Genomic DNA, 27,260 nt, shown 5'->3' on the forward strand with positions numbered 1-27,260 from the left:
GGGAAGGGAAAAGGGGAAGGGAAGGGAAAAGGGGAAGGGAAGGGAAAAGGGGAAGGGAAGGGAAAAGGGGAAGGGAAGGGAAAAGGGGAAGGGAAGGGAAAAGGGGAAGGGAAGGGAAAAGGGGAAGGGAAGGGAAAAGGGGAAGGGAAGGGAAAAGGGGAAGGGAAGGGAAAAGGGGAAGGGAAGGGAAAAGGGGAAGGGAAGGGAAAAGGGGAAGGGAAGGGAAAAGGGGAAGGGAAGGGAAAAGGGGAAGGGAAGGGAAAAGGGGAAGGGAAGGGAAAAGGGGAAGGGAAGGGAAAAGGGGAAGGGAAGGGAAGGGAAGGGAAGGGAAGGGAAGGGAAGGGAAGGGAAGGGAAGGGAAGGGAAGGGAAGGGAAGGGGAGGGGAGGGGAGGGGAGGGGAGGGGAGGGGAGGGGAGGGAGAGGGGAAGGGAAAGGGAAAGGGAAAGGGAAAGGGAAAGGGAAAGGGAAAGGGAAAGGGAAAGGGAAAGGGAAAGGGAAAGGGAAAGGGAAAGGGAAAGGGAAAGGGAAAGGGAAAGGGAAAGGGAAAGGGAAAGGGAAAGGCAAAAAAAAATCAACTCCCTGAGGTGCTATTTGTGGAGCTGGAGTCAGACATAAGCTTCTTTGGAGTTTGGAGCTGTCCAGCCTCGGGGATGAGGTATGAAATGTGCTCATGGCATCGAACCAGGATCTAGAGCCCAAGCATTTCCCTCGTAAGTTATGCTAATGACCTCTGCCAATAGCTGGCAGGCCTTCTGCTTGTCTCTTCTGGCAATAGCCCTCAGGGTATGACAGCTCCTGGAAGCTGAGCTGTTCCCTTAAGGATCCACTTCAGGAGATGAACGCAGATGTTGGGCAGGGCCAGAGGACACACATCCCCCTTCTCCCACCAATGCTCTGCAGCTGAGAATGCAGCTATGCATTGCAGAGAGCAAGGTGTGCACCAAGGCCCCACTCAGAGCCCAGCCTTTCCCTGCCCACAGCAGAGGCTGTGCCCAGCAGCTGCCCAGCCGCTGCCAGCAGGCTTTCATAGTATCACAGTATCAGTCAGGGTTGGAAGGGACCACAAGGATCATCCAGTTCCAACCCCCTGCCATGGGCAGGGACACCCCACACTAGATCAGCCTGGCCACAGCCTCAGCCAGCCTGGCCTTAAACACCTCCAGGGACAGGGCCCCAACCACCTCCCTGCACAACCCATTCCAGGGCTTCACCACTCTCATGGGCAAGAACTTCCTCCTCCCCTCCAGCCTCAATCTCCCCACCTCCAGCTTCATTCCATTCCCCCTAGTCCTATCACTGCCTGAGATCCTGAGCAGTCCCTCCCCAGCCTTCCTGGAGCCCCCTTCAGATCCTGGAAGGCCACAATGAGGTCACCTGGGAGCCTTCTCTTCTCCAGACTGAACAGCCCCAACTCCTTCAGTCTGTCCTTACAGGAGAGGTGCTCCAGCCCTCTGCTCATCCTCCTGGCCCTTCTCTGCACACCTTCCAGCACCTCCAGATCCCTCTTGTCATAGGGGCTCCAGAGCTGGAGGCAGGACTCCAGGTGGGGTCTCCCCAGAGCTGAGCAGAGGGGGAGAATCACCTCCCTTGCCCTGCTGGCCACACTTCTCCTGCTGCAGCCCAGGCTCTGGTTGGCTTTCTGGGCTGCAAGTGCACACTGAGAGCTCCTGCTGAGCTTCTCCTCCCCCAGCACCCCCAAGGCTCTCTCCTCAGGGCTGCTTTCCAGCCAGTCCCTGCCCAGCCTGCATTTGTGCCTGGGATTGCCTCCAGCCAGCTGCAGGACCCTGCCCTTGCTCTTGTTGAACCTCCTGAGGTTGGCTTGTGCCCACCTCTGCAGCCTGTCCAGGTCCCTCTGGATGGATCCCTTCCCTCCAGCTGCCTGCTGCCCCACACAGCTTGGTGTCACTTTACTCACCCGCAGGTTCTGGATGCTCTTCTCGTCCCTGTCGTCGTCTCTGTAGAATTTGCCCAGAACCACCTTGAGCTCCGCTGCCTTGAGCACGGTGGCCTTGCCCAGGTCGGTGACGCAGTGAGCTGCCACCACCACCGTGCGCTCGTTGACCAGGGCCCCGCTGCAGATGAGGATCCAGGCTCCCTTCCGCAGGCTGTGCTCCTTCACCCCGCTGGCCGCCCGATAGATTGCCGCTTGCCAGGGCCACCTGATGGGGGTGGCAGTCTTCTGCAGGGTGACGTTCTCTGCTTTTCCACAGACTGAGGAAAGGGGAGCCGAGAGGGAGGTGTTCTCATTTCCTCATCAGGTTCCCTCTCCAGCCCTCCTGTAGCCCCCTGCACATACTGGAAGGCCACCAGAAGTTCCCTGTGGAGCCTTCTCTTCTCCAGGCTGAACAACTCAATCTCCCTCAGCCTGTGCTCACAGCAGAGCTGCTCCAGCCCTTGGTTCATCTTTGTGGCCTCCTCTGGACCCTCTCCAGCAGCTCTGTGTCCTTCATATGCTGAGGACACCAGAGCTGGAGGCAGGATTGGAGGTGGGGTCTCAGCAGAGCAGAGTCCAGGGGCAGAATCATAGAATCACAGAATTGTCAGGGGTGGAAGGGACCTCAAGGCTCAGCCAGTCCCAACCCCCTGCCATGGGCAGGGACACCTCACACCACAGCAGGTTGCTCTCAGCCACCTCCAGCCTGGCTGCAAACACCTCCAGGCAGGAGGCTTCCACCACCTCCCTGGGCAACCTGTGCCAGGCTCTCACCACCCTCATGGGCAACATCCTAACATCCAATCTCAATCTCCTCACATATAGTTTTGCTTCATCCCCCCCAGTCCTATCACTCCTTGACACCCTCAAAAGTCCCTCCCCAGCTCTTGTAGCCCCCTGCAGATACTGGAAGGCCACAATAAATCCCCTCTCTTGCCCTGCTGCCCACACTGCTCTGGCTGCAGCCCAGCACACAGCTGCCTGCTGGGCTGCATGAGGACACTGCTGGCTCAGCACCCAACACCCCAAGTCTCTTTCTTCAGGGCTGCTCTCAACCCACTCTGCACCCAGCCTGGGCTTGGCCTGAGCCAGCTGCAGGACCTTGCACTGTGACTTCTTGAGCCTCATGCAGTTGGCACTGGCCAACTTCTCAGCCTCTCAAGATCCCTCTGAATGCCTCCCTGCCCTCAGGGCACACACACAGTTTGTCTATGGTTTCTTTTTTTTCCCTCCCTTTGGAGACTCACTTGGGATGCACACAGGAGCTCTCCCACTCCATTTCCCTGTCTTCAGACAGGTCCTCCTGCTGCTGCCCAGGCGGCGGTAGAAAGGGGAGATGCACTCGTACTGCAGCTGGGTGTGCAGGTGCTGGTACCCTGCCGGCAGCGCCCCGAAGGGCAGCGCTGGCTTCTTGGTTGGGTACAGCTGCAGCTTCTGTTTACTGAATGCAGATGAGTAAAGCTGATGCAGAGGTGTTTCCCTGTTCCAGGGCACAAAGATAATAACAACAACAACAGCAGCAGCAGCAGTAACAACAGTAATAATATAAACCCATCAGTAACAACAACAACAACATAAAAGCATCAGTAATAACAATTATAACAACACAGAACAGAACAGAACAGAACAGAACAGAACAGAACAGAATAGAATAGAATAGAACAGAACAGAACAGAATAGAATAGAATAGAATAGAATAGAATAGAATAGAATAGAATAGAATAGAATAGAATAGAATAGAATAGAATAGACCAGGTTGGAAGAGACCTTCAAGATCATGGTGTCCAACCTATCAACCAATCCAACACCACCTAAACAACTAACCCATGGCACCAAGCACCCCATCAAGTCTCCTCCTGAACACCTCCAGGGACGGGGACTCCACCACCTCCCCAGGCAGCCCATTCCAATGGGCAATCACTCTCTCTGTGTAGAACTTCCTCCTGACCTCCAGCCTAAACCTCCCCTTGTGCAGCCTGAGACTGTGTCCTCTTGTTCTGGTGCTGGCTGCCTGGGAGAAGAGACCAACCTCTGCCTGGCTACCAACCTGATCTCCTTCCATGCCCAGGTGACTGCCTGGTGGATGTGGGGCAGGCTGTGGATGTGGTCTGCCTGGACCTCAGCAAGGAATTTGCCACCATCCCCCACAGCAAACTGCTGGCCAAGCTGTCAGCCCCTGGCTGGGACAGCAGCACTCTGAGCTGGGTTAGGAACTGGCTGGAGGCTGAGCCCAGAGAATGGTGGTGAATGGTGCCACAGCCAGCTGGCAGCCAGGCACCAGTGGTGTGCCCCAGGGATCAGTGCTGGGCCCTGTGCTCTTTAACATCTTCATTGATGATCTGGAGGAGGGGATGGAGTCCATCATCAGTAAATGTGCAGATGACAGCAAGCTGGGGGCAGGAGTTGATCTGCTGGAGGGTAGAGAGGCTCTGCAGAGGGACCTTGCCAGGCTGGACAGATGGGCAGAGGCCAAGGGCAGGAGATTGAACACATCCAAGTGCCAGGTGCTGCACATTGGCCACAGCAGCCCCAGGCAGTGCTACAGGCTGGGGTCAGAGTGGCTGAGAGCAGCCAGGCAGAGAGGGACCTGGGGGTGCTGGTTGATGGTAGGCTGAACATGAGCCTGCAGTGTGCCCAGGGGGCCAAGAAGGCCAATGGCATCCTGGCCTGCATCAGGAAGAGTGTGGCCAGCAGGAGCAGGGAGGTCATTGTGCCCCTGGACACTGCACTGGTTAGGCCACACCTTGAGTCCTGTGTCCAGTTCTGGGCTCCTCAGTTTAGGAAGGAGGTTGAGCTGCTGGAAGGTGTCCAGAGAAGGGCAACAAAGCTGGGGAGGGGTCTGGAGCACAGCCCTGTGAGGAGAGGCTGTGGGAGCTGGGGTTGCTTAGCCTGGAGAGGAGGAGGCTCAGGGGAGACCTCCTTGCTCTCTCCAACTCCCTGAAGGGAGGCTGTAGCCAGGCAGAGGTTGGTCTCTTCTCCCAGGCACCCAGCACCAGAACAAGAGGACACAGTCTCAAGCTGTGCCAGGGGAGGTTCAGGTTGGATGTTAGGAAGAAGTTCTACACAGAGAGAGTGATTGGCCATTGGAATGGGCTGCCTGGGGAGGTGGTGGAGTCCCCATCCCTGGAGGTGTTCAGGAGGAGACTTGATGGGGAGCTTGGTGCCAAGGGTTAGTTGGTTGGGTGGTGTTGGATGATAGGTTGGACACAGTGACCTCCAAGTTCTCTTCCAACCTGGTCTGTTCTATTCTATTCTATATTCTATGTATAAATCAGGGTGATAGAGTTGCTTGATTTAGCAATTAACAGAGATAATTGCCTCACCACAGAGATTTCACAATGGCAATAGCCTTCCCTTTAGAAATTGTGCTGATTAGCTGAGACACAGCACATAATTACAGTAATAAATACATGCAGCAGCCTAGATGGGGACCAGAAGCCTGGCTACAGCCACGCTTAAACCTTCAGCGTGTCCCAACATGTCCCTTGCTCTAATGCTTAAAAGCACATAGCTACAGGGGCTGAAAAAAGGATTTCTGTCTGAAGAACTAAGCAGGGAATGAATTTCCATTGAGATTGCTGGCAGTGCAGAGAAGCCCCTAGAAGGATTTTCACATGGCCATCCCACTGTGGATCACAGAGAGTCACAGACAGAGGCACTTCCCAACAGCACTCAAGGACAGGGGAGCTCAGAACAAGAGCAGGTTTCCTGTGCTCTGGAAGAAGCACAGAACTACAGAATGGTCTGGGTTGGAAAGGACCTCTGAAGGCCATCCAGTCCAACCCCTCTGCACTCAGCAGGGACATCCTCCACTACAGCAGGCTGCTCACAGCCTTCTCCAGCCTCACCTTGAGTACCTCCAGGGATGGGGCCTCAACCACCTCCCTGGGCAACCTGTTGCAGTGTTCCAGCACCCTCCTGGTGTAGAACTTGCTCCTCACATCCAATCTAAATCTGCTCTGCTCTAGTTTGAAGCCATTGCCCCTCATCCTGTCACTGCAGGCCTCTGCAAACAGTCTCTCTCCACCCAGCCCCATGATCATTTTTGTGTCCTCCTCTGGAGCCTCTCCATCAGGTCCATGTCCTTGCTGTGCTGAGGGCTCCAGAGCTGGACACAGCCCTGCAGGTGAGGTCTCACACAGCAGAGCAGAGGGCAGAATCCTCTCTCTCCATCTCTGGCCACACTGCTTTGGATGCAGCCCAGGCTGCCCTTGGCCTTCTGTGCTGCAAGCTCACACTGCTGGCCCCTGTCCAGCTTCTCCTCCACCAGCACCCCAAGTCCTTCTCTGCAGGGCTGCTCTCAATCTCCTCATCCCCCCAGTCTGTACTGATAGTGAGGATTGTTCTGGCCCATGTGCAGGACCCTGCCCTTGGTCTTCTTGAACCTCATGAGGCTCACCTGGGTCACCTCTCCAGCTTGTCCAGGTCAAAGAAGGGGGAGAACTGCTGTGCTTATCCTTAGGCTGCCAGCATCCCCTTCCCTATTTGCACATGAATGGAGATCCTACTTCAAGGGCCAAAACCAGTCCCCCAGCATGAGGCACCCCCAGGATGCTCTGGAGGTGGCTGCCTGTATGTGCTGGCCAGCAGCTGGTACCAACATCTGGAACATTTAGTGTAGAAAGACCTGTTTTCAAACCCCTCCCCCGAGAAACTGGACCAAGAAATATCCCCTGATGGCTACTCAAACCTCCTGATGGCTTCCCAGGGTCACCTCACACATCACAGAGCTGGTTAGTGGGTGGGAAGTACCTGCATGCCTCATTCCTGAAGTCTTCTGTAGGTATCTGCTGCTGGCTACTGCCAGAGGCACAATACAGCCTGAGCTGGATCTTCAGTCTGACCCAGTATGGCTGCTACAGAGTCATAGAATGGGTTGGGTTGGAAGGTACATTAAAGATCATCCAGATCCAACCCTCAGCCATGGGCAGGGACACCTCCCACCAGCCCAGGTTCCTCAAGGCCTCATCCAGCCTGGTCCTGAACACCTCCAGGGAGGAGGCATCCACAACCTCCCAGGGCAGCCTGTGCCAGTGTCTCCCCACCCTCACTGTCATGCTCCCAGTGCAGCCAAAGTGCTTCCTTTCACTCCTGGGCTTTGGTTCTTAAGACCAAGGATGAGGACAGTTCTTGTACTGCATCTAAAGATAAATGAGTCATGGACTCCAAAAAAGAAAACCCTGACATGAGAAATTGCTGCTTGGCCAAAAAAAGAACCTGAAGATAGCAGCAGAACTGACTCAGATCAGGCTTCTTTCAAGAAACCAGCAGAAGGGTACATCCAGATGGGATCCAGCCCTTCATTCCTTCCTCCCCTCCTCCCTTACTTCCTCCTCTCCCCCATGGCAGGCCCAAACACATCTACACTGTAGTGCTTTGGGTGGAGAACCTGATAGGAGCAGCTTGCATGACTGTGACCCCTTCCCTCCTGATGCTCTCCTCACTCATGGAATCACAGAATCAATACAGTTGGAAAAGACCTCAGAGATCATGAAGTCCAACCTGCCACCCAACACCTCATGACAACTAAACCATGGCTCCAAGTGCCACATCCAATCCCCTCTTTGAACACCTCCAGGGATGGTGCCTCCACCACCTCCCTGGGCAGCACATCCCAATGGCATATTACTCTTTCTGGGAAGAACTTTCTCCTCACCTCCAGCCTAAACCTCCCCTGGCACAGCTTGAGACTGTGTCCTCTTGTTCTGGTGCTGGGTGCCTGGGAGAAGAGACCAACCCCCACCTGGCTACAACCTCCCTGCAGGGAGTTAGAGAGAGCAAGAAGGTCTCCCCTGAGCTTCCTCTTCTCCAGGCTAAGCAACCCCAGCTCCCTCAGCCTCTCCTCACAGGGCTGTGCTCCAGACCCCTCCCCAGCTTTGTTGCCCTTCTCTGGACACCTTCCAGCAAGTCAACCTCCTTCCTAAACTGAGGAGCCCAGAACTGGACACAGGACTCAAGGTGTGGCCTAAGCAGTGCAGTGTCCAGGGGCAGAATGATCTCCCTGCTCCTGCTGGCCGTGTGTTCCTGCCCTTGGCCCTTGGCCCACCTGGCTGCCTGGGCACACTGCAGGCTCATGTTCAGCCTACCATCAACCAGCACCCCCAGGTCCCTCTCTGTCTGGCTGCTCTCCAGCTCCGTCAGCCTCTCCTCACAGGGCTGTGCTCAAGGCCTCTCCCCAGCCTTGTTGCCCTTCTCTGGACACCTTCAAGTCTCTCAATGTCCTTCTAAAACTGAGGGGCCCAGTGACACTCATGACACTCAGGTCACTCTTTCCTCCTTTATGACACCATTAGCCCCAAGGAACTTTCTCAGGCTGTGCCCATTGCCTGGTGCAAGCTTGCAGTCCTACTTCCAGCATCACCCAGAGGTTTGCACACCTGTAGCTGTGCATTTCCTGCAGGCTGCATCCAGCAGCTCCATCACACCTCCCCTCCCAGCGCTGCCTCTCTTACCAGTGGAGCTGTGGGAATGGCTGGAAAGGAGAGGAAGGGAAAGGCAATCATCTTTTTTGTTCTTTCAGATGTAGCTGAGATGTTGCATTCTCACCTGGACTGAACCTGCATTGGAAGCACTTTCTGTCTCACCAGGTCAGAGATCTTTGGCTCTCTGCAGGCTAGGAAAAACAAAACCACAAGGTTGCAGAGGACTTTTGCACATGCACAGCTCAAGTGTTACACTTCATACCCTCTCTGCCCTCCCACTAGCTCTAGAGCACTGGATTAAGGACAGAGGTAGAAAACTGCATGCATCAAAAGCAAGCTAGGCCCTAAACCAGAGAGCCTTGCAAAAATACTTCCCCACAGTCCAGCAGAGCCATGCCACTGACTGTGGCAGGAGTGAGTGAGTGTCTTCTGCGCTGGCACTGCCAGCCAGGCAGGAAGACTTTTGCCTCTCAGTGAGTCTGAATGCCAGACCTGCACTGCCACAGCTGGGGGCTTGACACCTGAGCAAGCTGCTGCAATCATGGAATTACAGTGAAAGCAGCTGACTGCCATAAACAGCTCATCTCAGTGCCTGGGCAGGCAGGGAAAGGCTGCAAGGTGCTACAGACTTTTAACAGGCTCTTTCTTGAGCCCTGGAGACTGAGATTCCAAGGAACACCTCAGAGTTACCTGAGGATGCACAAAATAACACAAGGGAGGGCCAGGATTTCTAACTTTGTGTTTCAGTTTGGTTTACTTCAGGAGCAGGACAGAATACTCAGGTTTATCAGTTCAGACAGCTCTCCCAGCATCTCTTTCCTGCTGCAGACAGTAGAGGAAAAGAATCCTGCAGGATGGGGTTTATCTGTTTGCATGGGTGGGACCCTGCCTCCTGCCTCTCCAGCCTGATCTCCTTCCATGCCCAGGGCACTGCCTGGTGGATGTGGGGCAGGCTGTGGGTGTGGTCTACCTGGACTGCAGCAAGGCCTTGGACACCATCCCCCACAGCAAACTCCTGGCCAAGCTGTCAGCCCCTGGCTGGGACAGCAGCACTCTGAGCTGGGTTAGGAACTGGCTGGAGGCTGAGCCCAGAGAGTGGTGGTGAATGGTGCCACAGCCAGCTGGCAGCCAGGCACCAGTGGTGTGCCCCAGGGAGCAGTGCTGGGCCCCATCCTCTTTAACATCTTCATTGATGATCTGGAGGAGGGGATTGAGTCCATCATCAGCAAATGTGCAGATGACAGCAACTGGGGGCAGATGTTGGTCAGTGAGAGGGCAGAAGGGCTCTGCAGAGGGACCTTGCCAGGCTGGACAGATGGGCAGAGGCCAACAGGATGGCATTCAACAAGTCCAAGTGCCAGGAGCTGCACTTTGGCCTCAGCAACCCCAGGCAGAGCTACAGGCTGGGGTCAGAGAGGCTGAGAGCAGCCAGGCAGAAAGGGACCTGGGGGTGCTGATTGACAGCTGCCTGAACATGAGCCAGCGGTGTGCCCAAGGGGCCAAGAAGGCCAATGGCATCCTGGCCTGCATCAGGAAGAGTGTGGCCAGCAGGAGCAGGGAGGTCATTGTGCCCTGTGCTCAGCACTGCTTAGGCCACAACTTGAGTCCTGTGTCCAGTTCTGGGCTCCTCAGTTTCAGAAGGACATTGAGAGACTTGAAGGTGTCCAGAGAAGGGCAACAAGGCTGGGGAGAGGCCTTGAGCACAGCCCTGTGAGGAGAGGCTGAGGGAGCTGGGGTTGCTTAGCCTGGAGAAGAGGAGACTCAGGGGAGACCTCATTGCTCTCTACAACTGCCTGAAGGGAGGTTGTAGCCAGGTGGGGGTTGGTCTTTTCTCCCAGGCAGCCAGCACCAGAACAAGAGGACACAGTCTCAAGCTGTGCCAGGGGAGGTTTAGGCTGGAGGTGAGGAGAAAGTTCTTCACTGAGAGAGTCATTGGTCATTGGGATGTGCTGCCCAGGGAGGTGGTGGAGTCCCCATCCCTGGAGGTGTTCAAGAGGGGATTGGATGTGGCACTTGGTGCCATGGTCTGGTCATGAGGTCTGTGGTGACAGCTTGGATTCGATAATCTTTGAGGTCTCTTCCATCCTTGGTGATACTGTGAGACTGTGAGACTGTGACCCAGCAACAGCCAGCTCTTTGTGACTGCTGCCTGTGTTGGCCTCTGTGTCACCATCCAGGCTAGCATCAGTAAAGATGCTTTCCACAAATGATTCTCATCAATAAAGGTGCTGCTCTCCCCAGAGCATGGCATGCCCCAGGGAGACAGTATTTCCTCCTCAAGGAAGAGATCAAAGCTAACTACCCCAGGGACAGGGATGTATTAGCAGGGCTTCAGTTTCAACAGGCAATCCACTCAAATCTGTGTTGAACAGTAGCTTGGGGGAAATGAAGTTGGCAGCTCCCCAGCACAAATCCATTCATCCTTTCAGAGCTCCAGCCCTGCTCCAGAGTGCCTCCAGGTCAGCTGTGTCACTCCCTTTTCCAGCAAAATATCTAATGCTGTGTTTTGATGAATATAGATAGCTGAGGCATGTCCTCAAGTGGTTGTCTGAACCAAACCTTCAAGGATGCAATCTCCAGGCTCAGCCTTTTCCACTCATGACTGGCTTAAAAGAGTTGTGAGAGGAGAGCTGGGCCCTATGACAGCAGCTCTGAGGCAATTATTATTTCCTTCTATTTCAGTTCCTTCCTTATCTCCTTTGATTTTGATCTCACACAGAATGAGGGCAGTAAGGGTCTCAGGGAACATTCCCTTCCACATTTAAAGATGGAAACACCTCCTGGAAGCGCTGGCATCTTGCCTGGCTGAGCTTAGCAGCCAGCAGCACTGGCAAGGTACCCATCTCTCAGGAGCACAGAAACACAGAATCAACCAGGCTGGAAAAGACCTCAGAGATCATCCAGTCCAATCTATTACCTAATACCTAACACCTCCTGGCAACTAAACCATGGCTCCAAGTGCCACATCCAATCCCCTCTTCAACACCGCCAGGGATGGGGACTCCACCACCTCCCTGGGCAGCACATCCCAATGGGCAATCTGTCTTGCTGGGAAGAACTTCCTCCTAACCTTCAGCCTAAACCTCCCCTGGCACAACTTGAGACTGTGTCCTCTTGTTTTGGTGCTGGCTGCCTGGGAGAAGAGACCAACCCCCACCTGGCTACAACCTCCCTTCAGGGAGTTGGAGAGAGCAATGAGGTCTCCCCTGAGGCTCCTCTTCTCCAGGCTAAGCAACCCCAGCTCCCTCAGCCTCTCCTCACAGGGCTGTGCTCCAGACCCCTCCCCAGCTTTGTTGCCCTTCTCTGGACACCTTCCAGCAGCTCAACCTCCTTCCTGACCTGAGGAGCCCAGAACTGGACACAGGACTCAAGGAGTGGCCTAACCAATGCAGAGTACAGGGGCAGAATGACCTCCCTGCTCCTGCTGGCCACACTCTTCCTGATGCAGGCCAGGATGCCATTGGCCTTCTTGGCCACCTAGGCACACTGCAGGCTCATGTTCAGCCTACCATCAACCAGCACCCCCAGGTCCCTCTCTGCCTGGCTGCTCTCAGCCACTCTGACCCCAGCCTGTAGCACTGCCTGGGGTTGTTGTGGCCAATGTGCAGCATCTGGCACTTGGACTTGTTCAATGCCATCCTTTTGGACTCTGCCCATCTGTCCAGCCTGGCAGGGCTGGAGGTGAGGAGAAAGTTCTTCCCAGAAAGAGTAATTTGCCATTGGAATGTGCTGCCCAGGGAGGTGGTGGAGTCCCCATCCCTGGAGGTGTTCAAGAGGGGATTGGATGTGGCACTTGGTGCCATGGTTTAGTTGTCAGGAGGTGTTGGGTGAGAGGTTGGACTGGATGCTCTCTGAGGTCTTTTCCAGCCTTATTGATTCTGTGGTTCTATAAGGTCCCTCTGCAGAGCTCTCCTGCCCTGTAACACACCTGCCCCCAGCTTGGTGTCACCAGCAAACTTACTGATGATGGACTCAGTGCCCTCCTCCAGATCACCAGGGCTCAGATGGTTTATTCTCAGCAATGCTGATGGAAACCGAACTCCAGTCAAACCCCAGCCCAGGTGAGCTGTGGTATAAAACCCAAAAGCAATTGGGAATTACCTTTGATGCAGATGGGCTGCTTCCCTGACCATTCTCCACTCTCCTGGCAGGTCCTCTGCTCGTTCCCACTGAGCACATAGGAGCTGTTGCAGAAGAAAGCCAGGACCGTGCCGGCTCTGGCGTAGCGCCCGTTTATGAGCCCCGTGTCGTCCACCACTCTTCTGTAGCCATTGAGTGGCCCACCAGGATCTGAGCAGGTTTTTTCATCTAGAACTAATGATAGGGAGGGGGAGAAGAAGTCAAAACCAAAACCAAACCCCAAGCATTTAACCAGCTTGACATCATCCCTTCCACCCATCACATTTCCTTCAAGGCATTACAACACAACCTCCACTCCATGACCCAACTGGGAGCTCTGCCTTGGAGATCAAATATTAGAGCATCAGTGCTAACATACACATGACTGCATAGACAAAGCACCCTTCAGTCTTCACCTACAGAGTCTCAGTTGGTTAAAATGTTAAGATTCTCAAACTGTTAAAAAAAACCCACTCCAAAGTAGCCGGAAACAGTGGAGCAGAACCTGGGCTTAACGTGATGTTGGTATCCCCTTCACAGGAACAGGTTCAGGGAATGGCTTAGGTTGGGAGGGATTTCTTCATAGAATCATAGAATTGTCAGGGCTGGAAGGGACCTCAAGGCTCAGCCAGCCCCAACCCCCTGCCATGGCCAGGGACACCTCACACCACAGCAGGTTGCTCACAGCCACCTCCAGCCTGGCTGCAAACACCTCCAGGCAGGAGGCTTCCACCACCTCCCTGGGCAACCTGTGCCAGGCTCTCACCACCCTCATGGGCAACAACTTCTTCCTCACAGCCAATCTCAATCTCCCCACTTCTAGTTTTGCTCCATCCCCCCCAGTCCTATCCCTCCCTGACACCCTCACAAGTCCCTCCCCAGCTTTCTTGGAGCCCCCTGCAGATCCTGGAAGGCCACAATGAGGTCTCCTGGGAGCCTTCTCCTCTCCAGCCTGCACAACCTCAACTCTTTCAGGCTGTCTCCAGAGCAGAGCAGCTCCAGCCCTCTGCTCCTCCTCCTGGCCCTGCCCTGGACACCTTCCAGCACCTCCAGAGCCTTCCTGGCACAGAGGCTCCAGAGCTGGCCCCAGAGCTCCAGCTGTGGTCTCAGCAGAGTGGAGCAGAGGGGCAGAATCCCCTCCCTGGCCCTGCTGGCCACACTTCTCTTGCTGCAGCCCAGGCTCTGCTTGGCTCTCTGGGCTGCAAGTGCTCACTGCTGGCTCCTGCTGAGCTTCTCTTCCCCCAGCACCCCCAAGGCCTTTTCCTCAGGGCTGCTCTCAAGCCAGTCCCTGCCCAGCCTGTACTGGTGCCTGGGATTGCCCTGAGCCAGCTGCAGGACCTTGCCCTTGGTCTTGTTGAACCTCATGAGGTTGTCATGGGCTCACCTTAAAGGATGCACTTAAGCTATCTGCCGGGAGCAGGCCCTTGGCATTCTCTTCCCTTTTCTCCCCTAATACAAGCAGACTGTCTCATTCTGGGGTTATGTCTGCTTGCATTTTGGTTTCCCAGCACTGAGAGCAAGGGCAGGATGGGAGCTGAGAGAGAACTTACAGAGGTGCTTTTACTTCTGCTAACCAGTTCATATAGAATCATACAATCACCCAGGTTGGAAAAGACCTCAGAGATCATCAAGTCCAACCTATTACCTGAGACCTAACACCCCCTGACAACTAAACCATGGCTCCAAGTGCCACATCCCTTTTCAAAGCAGCAGAGACTACTCCAAATATATTAAGGCCTCATAAACCCTTTTGCCCTTTGTAGCTCTGTAAAACTTCAACATATTACTCCCTTTGATTCTTCTGCTTTCAGTTTCAGTGTAATTTATCATCATGAAGAATACACACATCCCCCCCAAAAAAGGTTGGCAGTGGTCAGTGGGTTAATGGACACCTCTCCTGTGAGGACAGACTGAAGGAGCTGGGGTTGTTCAGTCTGGAGAAGAGAAGGCTCCCAGGTGACCTCATTGTGGCCTTCCAGGATCTGAAGGGGGCTACAGGAAGGCTGGGGAGGGACTTTTGAGGGTGTCAGGGAGTGATATGACTGGGGGGGACGGATACAAGCTAGAGGAAGGGAGAGTTGGATTAGACATTAGGAAGAAGTTGTTGCCCATGAGGGTGGTGAGAGCCTGGCACAGGTTGCCCAGGGAGGTGGTGGAAGCCTCCTGCCTGGAGGTGTTTGCAGCCAGGCTGGAGGTGGCTGTGAGCAACCTGATTCAGTGGAAAATGTCCCTGCCCAGGGCAGGGGGTTTGAAGTAGACGATCACTGAGGTCCCTTCCAATGCTGACAATTCTGTAACTGACCAGAAATGACTTCCCCACATCCTGGCTCCAGCCTCAGCTGCCTGCTGGGCCTCACTTCACAAGCTCACCCCATGGAACAGAGCAGTTCCAGGTTTGTGGAATCAGCACAGTTGCAGAGCACAGGTATGGCCCTGTCCTGCTCCATCTCCTGCAGTCAGCAGGCAGAGCCAGCCTCAGCTGTAAGCACAGAGCTGTCTGCAGCAGGGCAAGCTCAGTGAGGAGCTCCTCACCTTCAGTGCAGGCTTCAAGCTGAGCATGTATTTCAGTGCTTTCCTTAACCACACTGCACTTCAGCAGATACTGAAGGTTATATCTGTATATGCACTCAAATACTTCTCTTTGAGTCCCATTCTGCAGACAAAGAGGACTTCCCTTCAACCAGGAGCAAGGGAGAAGCAGAGCCCTGTCTCCTCCTCCCCCTCAGTTTAGGAAAGATGTTGAGATGCTGGAAGGTGTCCAGAGAAGGGCAACAAAGCTGGGGAGGGGTCTGGAGCACAGCCCTGTGAGGAGAGGCTGAGGGAGCTGGGGTTGCTTAGCCTGGAGAAGAGGAGGCTCAGGGGAGACCTCATTGCTCTCTTTGACTCCCTGAAGGGAGGTTGTAGCCAAGTGGGGGTTGGTCTCTTCTCCCAGGCACCCAGCACCAGAACAAGAGGACACAGTCTCAAGCTGTGCCAGGGGAGGTTTAGGCTGGAGGTGAGGATGAAGTTCTTCCCAGCAAGAGAGACTGGCCATTGGGATGTGCTGCCCAGGGAGGTGGTGGAGTCCCCATCCCTGGAGGTGTTTAGGAAGAGCCTGGCTGAGACACTTGGTGCCATGGTTGAGTTGATCAGATGGTGCTGAGTGATAGCTTGGACTTGATGACCTCCAAGGTCTCTTCCAACCTGGTTAATTCTATTCTATTCTATTCTATTCTATTCTATTCTATTCTATTCCTTTTAATTTGGCTCCGCTTTTCTCTCTGTACTCCACAGGCTCTCTCACTGGTGAACCTCAAGAGACTGATAACTTGGTAGCAGCTAAAGGCTACAGGAAACCACAGAACTGTGATTCTGTTTGTGTTGGAAAAGACCTATATAAGATCCTCAAGTCCCTCAGGGCATCCTTTCCTGGCCCTTTGCTCCTGGACTCTCCTGCTCACAAGTTCCCTTCTGCCAGAGGTCCGTCTAGATGACTATTTTGTTGCTGCCAGGGATCAGCCTGCAGCAATCTGTGCTGTCCTTGCCTTTAACAGCTGTCACATACTGAGTGAAGAATATATTGTTTTCTCTGTGTTAACTTGCTCATATTCTCCTGGAAAATTATAGGATCAATAATGCTGGAAAAGACCTCAGAGCTCATCAAGTCCAACCTCTCACCCTACACCTCCTGACAACTAAACCATGGCTCCAAGTGCTACATCCAATCCCCTCTTGAACACCTCCAGGGATGGGGACTCCACCACCTCCCTGGGCAGCACATTCCAATGGCCAATCTCTCTTGCTGGGAAGAATTTCTTCCTCACCTCCAGCCTCAACCTCCCCTGGCACAGCTTGAGACTGTGTCCTCTTGTTCTGGTGCTGGGTGCCTGGGAGAAGAGACCAACCCCCACCTGGCTACAACCTCCCTTCAGGGAGTTGGAGAGAGCAATGAGGTCTCCCCTGAGCCTCCTCTTCTCCAGGCTAAGCAACCCCAGCTCCCTCAGCCTCTCCTCACAGGGCTGTGCTCAAGGCCTCTCCCCAGCCTTGTTGCCCTTCTCTGGACACCTTCCAGCATCTCAGTATCTTTCCTAAACTGAGGGGCCCAGAACTGGACACAGGACTCAAGGTGTGGCCTAACCAGTGCTGAGCACAGGGCACAATGACTTCCCTGCTCCTGCTGGCCACACTCTTCCTGATGCAGGCCAGGATGCCATTGGCCCTCCTGGCTGCCTGGGCACACTGCTGGCTCATGTTCAGCCTACCATCAACCAGCACCCCCAGGTCCCTCTCTGCCTGGCTGCTCTCAGCCACTCTGACCCCAGCCTGCAGCACTGCCTGGGGTTGCTGTGGCCAATGTGCAGCCCCTGGCACTGGGACTTGTTGAATGCCATCCTGTTGGCCTCTGCCCATCTGTCCAGTCGGTCAAGGTCCCTCTGCAGAGCCCTTCTGCCCTCTCACTGACCAACATCTGCTCCCAGCTTGCTGTCATCTGCAAATTTGCTGATGCTGGACTCAATGCCCTCCTCCAGATCATCAATGAAGATATTGAACAGGCTGGGGCCCAGCACTGCTCCCTGGGGCACAGCACTGGTGCCTGGCTGCCAGCTGGCTGTGGCACCATTCACCACCACTCTCTGGGCTCAGCCTCCAGCCACTTCCTAACCCAGCTCAGAGTGCTGCTGTCCCAGCCAGGGGCTGACAGCTTGGCCAGCAGTTTGCTGTGGGGGAGAGCAGCCATCTGCAGAGCAGGTGTCAGGGGTACACAGTCATGGCAGCAGCCATTCCCTGCTGCACAAAGCCCCTCCCTTGGTTTTGGTCCTAGACATTCTCCATCTGCCTGCAAGAAGCAGGCAGGCCTGAAGGCTTTGAGGAGTTTTGCAGTCATCTGATGCTTCAGCCAGCCCTTTGGGCAAGGAAGCCTCCCAGGCCTGGCTTCCAAAACCCAAAAGAACCTCTGCTGCTTCTTAGAAGAGATGGAAGAGAAAAGATCATCAGGTTATGGCAGGGAGCTGCCACACTCCACAGCAGAGTGGCACAGTGGAGCTTCACATTGGCTGAAAGAGTTCAGAAGATTCAGAACTTAAAGTGACCTTACCACATTGAGGAGGAGGGGCTGACCAAATCCCATCGAGCTGGCAGGAGGCCACCCGGCTGCCTTGCAAGCTGTAACCTGCGTTGCACTTGAAGTAAACCTGGGCCCCGTATTTAAAGTCATCTCCTTCCACAATACCATGAGCAGGAGCACCTGGAGTCCTACACATCACCACTGACAGTTCAGATATTTCAGAAAAATCCACTTTATTACAAAAACAGGACTGTGTTGAGGTGATTCTTCACATAGAACAGTGACAAGAGAAACAAAGCACAGCAATAAAACAACCACCAACCGCAATCAACTGGGCAGAGGAGGTAAGACCACAGCCCACAGCGTGACAGGGGTTGGAAGGGACCCAAAGAGATCATCCAGTCCAACCCCCCCTGCCAGAGCAGGAGCAGAGACTCCAGCACAGGTCACACAGGAGCACATCCAGACAGGGCTGGGAAGGCTCCAGAGAAGGAGACTCCACAACCTCTCTGGGCAGCCTGCCCCAGGCCTCTGGGAGCCTCACAGGGAAGAAGTTCCTCCTCATGCTGAGCTGGAACCTCCTGTGCTGCAGTTTATATCCACTGCCCCTTGTCCTATCCCAGGGCACAGTGAGCAGAGCCTGTCCCTGTCCCCTCCCTCCTGACCCCCAGCCCTCAGCTATTGATAGACATTGATCAGATCCCTCTCAGCCTTCACCTCTCCAGACTGAACAGCCCCAGGGCTCTCAGCCTCTCCTCCCCAAGCAGTGCTGCAGTCCCTTCAGCATCCTTGGAGCCCTCCCTTGGACTCTCTCCAGCAGATCCCTGTCCCTCCTGAGCTGGGCAGCCCAGAGCTGGATGCAATATTCCAGGTGAGGTCTCCCCAGAGCAGAGTAGAGGGGGAGGAGAACCTCCCTGGCTCTGCTGCACACACTCTTCTTAATACACCCCAGGAGCCCCTTGGCCTTCTTGGCCCCCAGGGCACATTGCTGTCCCATGCAGAACTTGGTGACCAGCAGGACTCCCAGGTCTGGGGGTTACCAGACAGGAATAGGCTGATCTTCAGCAAGCTCCATAGCCACCAGTTCTGTACACTCTGACACAAGCATTGCTTGGCCAAGCACAGTCAGGAGGGCAAAGTGCTCATCTGTGTGTGTTTCCCTATCAGTAGGGCTCATCTGCTCTCAGGGTTGGTGTTTGAAGTTCTTCCCAGCCCAATAGGAGTTTGGAAGGAGCTACCATGCCTGGGCAAGAAAAGAAATTTAGACCCTTAAAAGCCTTACACTGAAATCTGAATAGAATAGAATAGAATAGAATAGAATAGAATAGAATAGAATAGAACAGAATAGAATAGAATAGAATAGACCAGGTTGGAAGAGACCTTCAAGATCATGGTGTCCAACCCATCAACCAATCCAACACCACCTAAACAACTAACCCATGGCACCAAGCACCCCATCAAGTCTCCTCCTGAACACCTCCAGGGATGGGGACTCCACCACCTCCCCAGGCAGCCCATTCCAATGGGCAATCACTCTCCCTGTGTAGAACTTCCTCCTAACCTCCAGCCTAAAACTCCCCTGGCACAGCTTGAGACTGTGTCCTCTTGTTCTGGTGCTGGCTGCCTGGGAGAAGAGACCAACCCCCACCTGGCTACAACCTCCCATCAGGGAGTTGGAGAGAGCAAGAAGGTCTCCCCTGAGCCTCCTCTTCTCCAGGCTAAGCAACCCCAGCTCCCTCAGCCTCTCCTCACAGGGCTGTGCTCCAGACCCCTCCCCAGCCTTGTTGCCCTTCTCTGGACACCTTCCAGCAGCTCAACCTCCTTCCTAAACTGAGGGGCCCAGAACTGGACACAGGACTCAAGGTGTGGCCAGCAGTGTGAGCTTGCAGCACAGAAGGCCAAGGGCAGCCTGGGCTGCATCCAAAGCAGTGTGGCCAGAGATGGAGAGAGAGGATTCTGCCCTCTGCTCTGCTGTGTGAGACCTCACCTGCAGGGCTGTGTCCAGCTCTGGAGCCCTCAGCACAGCAAGGACAGGGACCTGATGGAGAGGCTCCTGAGGAGGCCACCAAGATGGTCAGGGGGCTGGAGCAGCTCTGCCAGGAGGCCAGGCTGAGGGAGCTGGGGGTGTTCAGCCTGGAGAAGACAAGGCTCCAGGCAGCCCTAAGAGCAGCCTGCCAGGACCTGAAGGGGGCTCCAAGAAGGCTGCAGAGGGACTGTTGGCAAAGGCCTGCAGGGACAGGAGCAGGGGCAATGGTTTGGAATGAGAGCAGAGCAGATTGAGATTGGATGTGAGCAACAAGTTCTGCCCCAGGAGGCTGCTGGGACACTGCAACAGATTGCCCAGGGAGGTGGTTGAGGTCCTATCCCTGGAGCTCTTGAAGGTGAGGCTGGAGAAGGCTGTGAGCAGCCTGCTGTAGTGGAGGATGTCCCTGCTGAGTGCAGGGGGTTGGACTTTGGAGGTCCCTTCCAAGCTAAACCACTCTGTGATTTCTGTTTCTCTCTGTCAGTGTAAGTCACACAGCTCTTTAAATAAAAAATTGATTAGGTGGTGTTGGATGATGGGTTGGACACAATGATCTTGAAGGTCTCTTCCAACCTGGTCTACTCCATTCTATTCTATTCTATTCTATTCTATTCCTATTCTATTCTATTCTATTCTATTCTATTCTATTCTATTCTATTCTATTCTATTCTATTCTATTCTATTCTATTCTACTCTATTCTATTCCAAATGAGCAGATCACAGACTCAGTCAGGGTTGGAAGGGACCACAAGGATCATCCAGTTCCAACCCCCCTGCCATGGGCAGGGACACCCCACACTAGATCAGCCTGGCCACAGCCTCAGCCAGCCTGGCCTTAAACACCTCCAGGGACAGGGCCCCAACCACCTCCCTGCACAACCCATTCCAGGGCTTCACCACTCTCATGGGGAAGAACTTCCTCCTCCCCTCCAGCCTCAATCTCCCCACCTCCAGCTTCATTCCATTCCCCCTAGTCCTATCACTGCCTGAGATCCTGAGCAGTCCCTCCCCAGCCTTCCTGGAGCCCCCTTCAGATCCTGGAAGGCCACAAGGAGGTCACCTGGGAGCCTTCTCTTCTGCAGACTGAACAGCCCCAACTCCTTCAGTCTGTCCTCACAGGAGAGGTGCTCCAGCCCTCTGCTCATCCTCGATCAGAGCCATCTCTGCATCACTCATAGTTCTTATCCTAAGTGCAATTTTCTGGCTTGCTTGTGGTCCAGCTCAGCTCTGCAGAGCAAATGTTTTGGTGCTTTTGTATCCATCCTGGAAAAAATGTCACCAAGCTACTCTTCCTTCCCCCCCCCCCCCCCCCCTTCCCCATCTGCATTTGTTGTTGTTCAGTCTCCTGAGCTGTTCAGAGGCTTGGTCCTCCTGCTTTGCTCTGGCTGCCAGAGCAGATTTGGATTCTCTGTGCCAGTGTGCCCCAGCTGGAGCAGCTCTGGTTCTATTTGTGATGGAAAGTCAGCATTTCCTCCACACATTTGTTTAGCACTGGAACTGTGGCCTAGGGTAGAGGGTATGGAGGCAGAAGGTCATGGGATCTAATCATAGCCATAGAACTGTGGCCATGGGTAAGTTGCTTCATCAGCTGTATCTAAGCAAGGGGAGCACCCTTTCCTTGCAGGGACTCCAGGAGCATTAGCTGACACTCACTCGTGTCACAGAGTCACTGTGGGGCTTCTCTGGGGACAGAACAGTTCAGTGTTATTAAGAGATGTGTCCCTTTTGTTGCTCATGCCTTTGGACACTGCTGGTCTTCTCTCTTCTGGCACAAGATCCTCCCTCATGCTCTGTCCTGTTGTTCAAACCTTGCCACTGGAAGCACAGCCTCTCACTGGAGTTTATTTCCCTTTGGGGCCTTTTGGAAGTTTGTTCTTGCTCTCTACAAGCTGAATCTTGCAGTGTGCCCTGACCCTCAGTGCCACAGCAGAGCTCCCTCTTCTCAGCTAGCCTGAAAGCCATAAGGAATGGCTCTTGGTGAGCCACGTGAGGACCTACTGCCTGCGCGGCAGCAGCGGAAGCGAGAGCTGGGATCCATAGCTCTTACCCAACTCAAAGGCATGACCACCATCTCCCTGCTGCTAGTGCTGTGCCCTCTGAAGAGCAGCCCCTGCCCAGCTTTCAGAATAGAATAGAATAGAATAGAATAGAATAGAATAGAATAGAATAGAATAGAATAGAATAGAATAGAATAGAATAGAATAGACCAGGTTGGAAGAGACCTTCAAGGTCATGGTGTCCAACCCATCAACCAATCCAACACCACCTAAACAACTAACCCATGGCACCAAGCACCCCATCAAGTCTCCTCCTGAACACCTCCAGGGATGGGGACACCACCACCTCCACAGGCAGCCCATTCCAATGGGCAATCACTCTCTCTGTGGAGAACTTCTTCCTCACCTCCAGCCTAAACCTCCCCTGGCACAGCCTGAGACTGTGTCCTCTTGTTCTGGTGCTGGCTGCCTGGGAGAAGAGACCAACCTCTGCCTGGCTACAACCTCCCTGCAGGGAGTTGGAGAGAGCAATGAGGTCTCCCCTGAGCCTCCTCTTCTCCAGGCTAAGCAACCCCAGCTTCCTCAGCCTCTCCTCACAGGGCTGTATTCCAAGCCCCTCACCAACTTTGTTGCCCTTCTCTGGACACCTTCCAGCAGCTCAACCTCCTCCCTAAACTGAGGGGCCCAGAACTGGACACAGGACTCAAGGTGTGGCCTAACCAGTGCAGTGTCCAGGGGCAGAATGACCTCCCTGCTCCTGCTGGCCACACTCTTCCTGATGCAGGCCAGGATGCCATTGGCCCTCTTGGCCACCTGGGCACACTGCAGGCTCATGTTCAGCCTACCATCAACCAGCACCCCCAGGTCCCTCTCTGCCTGGCTGCTCTCAGCCACTCTGACCCCAGCCTGGAGCACTGCCTGGGGTTGCTGTGGCCAATGTGCAGCACCTGGCACTTGGATGTGTTCAATCTCCTGCCCTTGGCCTCTGCCCATCTGTCCAGCCTGGCAAGGTCCCTCTGCAGAGCCTCTCTACCCTCCAGCAGATCAACTCCTGCCCCCAGCTTGCTGTCAGCTGCACATTTACTGATGCTGGACTCAATGCCCTCCTCCAGATCATCAATGAAGATGTTAAAGAGCACAGGGCCCAGCACTGCTCCCTGGGGCACACCACTGGTGCCTGGCTGCCAGCTGGCTGTGGCACCATTCACCACCACTCTCTGGGCTCAGCCTCCAGCCACTTCCTAACCCAGCTCAGAGTGCTGCTGTCCCAGCCAGGGGCTGACAGCTTGGCCAGCAGTTTGCTGTGGGGGATGGTGTCCAAGGCCTTGCTGAAGCCCAGGCAGACCACATCCACAGCCTGCCCCACATCCACCAGGCAGTCACCTGGGCATGGAAGGAGATCAGGTTGGTCAGGCAGGAAGATCAGGTTGGTCAGGCAGGAGGAATTCACAGGAGGAATGCCTCACCTCTTCTCTCAGAGGAGCCCCTTGCAAGGCAGAGGAAGAAGCAGAAGGCAAGGTGGAGAGCTACAGACAGAGTCATCTATGGATCACAGCATGAAGCCAGCAGGACTCAGCCCAAACTGGAAGGTTTGAGACAGCCCTGCCACAATGGAACCAGGAGTGTCAGAGTTTCAGCTTACAGTGCTCAGGCTCTGCACCCTGCTCTCTGCAAAGAGCAGAACAAAGCCACCAGGAACCTGGGAAATGGCCTAAGTGGCTGCAGAGTTCTACTATGAGATGGCAATGGACAGCCAAATATGAAAGACAGAAGCTCAAGGGCTGCCAACAAAATGTCAGAGCAGCCCATGAGAGTCAGGCTGATCCTCTTCTTCATGCCATGGTGCCATCAGGCCTCTACAGACACCAGGGGATTTACAGCTAGAAAGCAATAGGAAAGCAGGGAAGGTTTCAGGGAAAGGGGAAACAAGCATTAGGTAAACACAAGCTTGAGAGTGACTAAGAGCTGAGAATGAGCACCCTGCTTAGCAAAAGCTCAAAATGATAACCATCTAACAGCTGAAACCAGCAGGGATGCAGCAAAATGCTTAAAGGGAGACAAAGCAGCGTGGACAGGCAGGGTACAACGAAGGACTCACTCGAGGAGAACTGCTGGGCCAAGGTTTGCAAAGGCAGAGTAGGAGACAAGGGCAAATTGTCTGAGTCTCATCATTTGAAAGCTCCAGATAAATGACAAGCAAGAAAAAGCCAAGGAAGAGCCCTTGGAGAGAACAGGAGGGCACTGGCAAGCCCACTGGGAGCGGAGAGATCTTCCTGGGGTCCGTTTCTCCACGTTTTCTCCTGGGATGTTGCCCAAGGAGTCTCTAAAGGCAAGCAGGCAGGCAGGCAACACTTCAGGCTCTGAGGGGAAGCTTCATAGAATCCTAGAGGGGCTCAGGCTGGAAGGGACCTCAGAGATCACCTCCTCCAACCTCCTGCCATGGGCAGGGAGGCCTCTCAACCAGACTCAGCTGCTCGAGATTGGATGCTCCTCATCCCATCTGGCCTGGAACACCCCCAGGCAAGCAGCATCCACAGTCTCTCCAGACAGCCTGTTCCAGAGGCTCCCCACCCTGGCAGTGAAGGTGCAGCAGACAGCTGGAGGGAAGGGATCCATCCAGAGGGACCTGGACAGGCTGCAGAGGTGGGCACAAGCCAACCTCAGGAGGTTCAACAAGAGCAAGGGCAGGGTCCTGCAGCTGGGTGGAGGCAATCCCAGGCACAAATGCAGGCTGGGCAGGGACTGGCTGGAAAGCAGCCCTGAGGAGAGAGCCTTGGGGGTGCTGGGGGAGGAGAAGCTCAGCAGGAGCTCTCAGTCTGCACTTGCAGCCCAGAAAGCCAACCAGAGCCTGGGCTGCAGCAGGAGAAGTGTGGCCAGCAGGGCAAGGGAGGTGATTCTCCCCCTCTGCTCAGCTCTGGGGAGACCCCACCTGGAGTCCTGCCTCCAGTTCTGGACCCCTATGGCAAGAGGGATGTGGAGGTGCTGGAAGGTGTGCAGAGAAGGGCCAGGAGGATGAGCAGAGGGCTGGAGCACCTCTCCTGTGAGGACAGACTGAAGGAGTTGGGGTTGTTCAGTCTGGAGAAGAGAAGGCTCCCAGGTGACCTCCTTGTGGCCTTCCAGGATCTGAAGGGGGCTCCAGGAAGGCTGGGGAGGGACTGCTCAGGATCTCAGGCAGTGATAGGACTAGGGGGAATGGAATGAAGCTGGAGGTGGGGAGATTGAGGCTGGAGGGGAGGAGGAAGTTCTTGCCCATGAGAGTGGTGAAGCCCTGGAATGGGTTGTGCAGGGAGGTGGTTGGGGCCCTGTCCCTGGAGGTGTTTAAGGCCAGGCTGGCTGAGGCTGTGGCCAGGCTGATCTAGTGTGGGGTGTCCCTGCCCATGGCAGGGGGGTTGGAACTGGCTGATCCTTGTGGTCCCTTCCAACCCTGACTGATTCTATGATACTACTATGATACTAAGAACTTCTTCCTAAGCTAGAGTCTAAAATCCCTCTCTTACCTTGCTGCAGTTTGCTGTGCCCCAGCCCAGTGCAGCTCCCAGGAGAGCACAGAAGGTGCACAGTGTAAGGTAAGGTGGCTACAGGCACCTCCAGCAGAAATGCTCAGCTGTGGCAAACAGTCACAACAAACCCCAGGCTTGGCTCAGGCCTCCACACAAGACATTCACAGATTCCCAAGGAAACCTATGACCTTTCTTGCTTCTTGCTTTGATGTCTTGGAAAAAAAAGATCACCTTGGAGAAGAGAAGGCTGCATGGAGACGTCAGAGCAGCCTTCCAGTACCTGAAGGGGCTCCAGGAGAGCTGGGGAGGGACTGTTGACATGGGCTATGAGTGACAGGATGAGGAACAATGGCTTTGAGCTGGGAGAGGGGAGATTGAGAGTGGAGAGGAAGAAGAAATTCTTGACAGTGAGGCTGGGGAGACTCTGGCACAGGCTGCCCGGGGAGGCTGTGGCTGCCTCCTCCCTGGAGGTGTTGAAGGCCAGGCTGGATGAGGCCTTGAGCAGCCTGGGCTGGTGGGAGGTGTCCCTGCCCATGGCAGGGGGCTGGAACTGGATGATTTTGAAGGTCCCTTCCAACCCAAACCCCTCTGTGATGCTGTGACTATTTCTGTCCCATATGAAACATTCAAATGGTTCCACATTTCACAGACACCATTCCCCAGCCTGACAAGAACCAGACTAGAGGAACAGTGAGCTCCTGAATTCTTAAGTACTATGTTCCATTATTAACAGAGCCAATTGCTCTCCCTTTTCATCCATAAGCAGGAGCCATTCCTCAGGTCACAATTATCAGCCATCCAGAAATAGTTTCCCTGCTCATTTTATCTCCACTGAAATAGATGATCTCTTCAGCTACACTTTGCTCCCTTCAGCATCCTGCTGTCTAGGCAGGAGAGATGTGGATTTGATGGGTGAGCTGTCCAGTGGGTAAGGAATTGGTTGGGTGATGGCATCCAGAGGGGAGTGGTCAACAGCTCAATGTCCAGGTGGAGATAGGTGACAAGTGGTGTCCCTCAAGGCTCTGCACTGGGACCACTGCTGTTCAATGTCTTCATCAATGGCACAGAGAGTGAGACTGAGGCACCCTCAGCAAGTCTGCAGGTGACACCAAGCTGAGTGCTGTGGTTGCTAAGTCTGAAGGACAGGATGGAGGCATCCAGAGGCACCTGGCCAGGCTGGAGAGGTGGCTAAGGAGAACCTCAGAAGGTTCAACAAGGCAAAGGGCAAGGTCCTGCATCTGGCTCAGGGCAATCCTAGGGATCAGACCAGGCTGGGGGAGGATGAGATTGAGAGCAGCCCTGCAGAGAAGGACTTGGGGTGCTGGTGGGGGAGAAGCTGGACAGGAGCCAGCAGTGTGAGCTTGCAGCCCTGAAGGCCAAGGGCAGCCTGGGCTGCATCCAAAGCAGTGTGGCCAGAGATGGAGAGAGAGGATTCTGCCCTCTGCTCTGCTGTGTGAGACCTCACCTGCAGGGCTGTGTCCAGCTCTGGAGCCCTCAGCACAGCAAGGACATGGACCTGATGGAGAGGCTCCAGAGGAGGCCACCAAGATGCTCAGGGGGCTGGAGCAGCTCTGCCAGGAGGCCAGGCTGAGGGAGCTGGGGGTGTTCAGGCTGGAGAAGAGAAGGCTCCAGGCAGCCCTAAGAGCAGCCTGCCAGGACCTGAAGGGGGCTCCAAGAAGGCTGCAGAGGGACTGTTGGCAAAGGCCTGCAGGGACAGGAGCAGGGGCAATGGTTTGGAATGAGAGCAGAGCAGATTGAGATTGGATGTGAGCAACAAGTTCTGCACCAGGAGGCTGCTGGGACACTGCAAGAGGTTGCCCAGGGAGGTGGTTGAGGCCCCATGGCTGGAGCTATTCAAGGTGAGGCTGGAGAAGGCTGTGAGCAACCTGCTGTAGTGGAGGATGTCCCTGCTGAGTGCAGGGGGTTGGACTGGATGGCCTCTGGAGAGGTCCCTTCCAACCCAAACCATTCTTTGACTCAACATCCTTCCAGTCCTTCCTGACAGACTTGGTCATTTGCTTCTGTCCCAGGGTCCCTTTATTAAGTGAAGATCATTTCCTTTTGCTGCCTTCCTCTCCCCAGTTCCCCTGTTCCATTCCAGACAGCTCCTCACATCTCTCAGGCACCAGCTCTAAATTCTGCACAGCCCTTCAATAATGAATTGCATGCCTGACATCAATTTTCATCTCTCACTGCTGCTCCTAATAAAAGCTTTGGCAAT

At 54.6% G+C, this 27,260-nt stretch overlaps 1 protein-coding gene across 3 annotated transcripts in view; it reads right to left on the reverse strand.

The window, feature by feature from the left end:
- PAMR1 (peptidase domain containing associated with muscle regeneration 1) overlaps nucleotides 1–27,260 on the reverse strand; it is a 111,637-nt gene that overhangs the window by 2,406 nt on the left and 81,971 nt on the right. Inside the window, exons 7-11 of one of the 3 annotated variants that reach the window (XM_068166815.1) lie at nucleotides 17,550–17,720; nucleotides 12,458–12,670; nucleotides 8,481–8,547; nucleotides 3,182–3,375; nucleotides 1,917–2,212 (exon numbers count right to left, since the gene is read on the reverse strand). In XM_068166815.1, coding sequence (XP_068022916.1) covers nucleotides 1,917–2,212; nucleotides 3,182–3,375; nucleotides 8,481–8,547; nucleotides 12,458–12,670; nucleotides 17,550–17,720 — 941 coding nt within the window. Of the gene's footprint in view, nucleotides 1–1,916; nucleotides 2,213–3,181; nucleotides 3,415–8,480; nucleotides 8,548–12,457; nucleotides 12,671–17,549; nucleotides 17,721–27,260 lie in introns of all 3 variants that reach the window. The other 2 variants (XM_068166814.1, XM_068166816.1) reach the window with 2 other exon arrangements.

Source organism: Melanerpes formicivorus, unplaced genomic scaffold (assembly GCF_026170545.1).
Source record: "Melanerpes formicivorus ecotype bairdi unplaced genomic scaffold, bMelFor1.0.p_v2 SCAF_108, whole genome shotgun sequence".
Taxonomy (NCBI): Eukaryota; Metazoa; Chordata; class Aves; order Piciformes; family Picidae; genus Melanerpes; species Melanerpes formicivorus.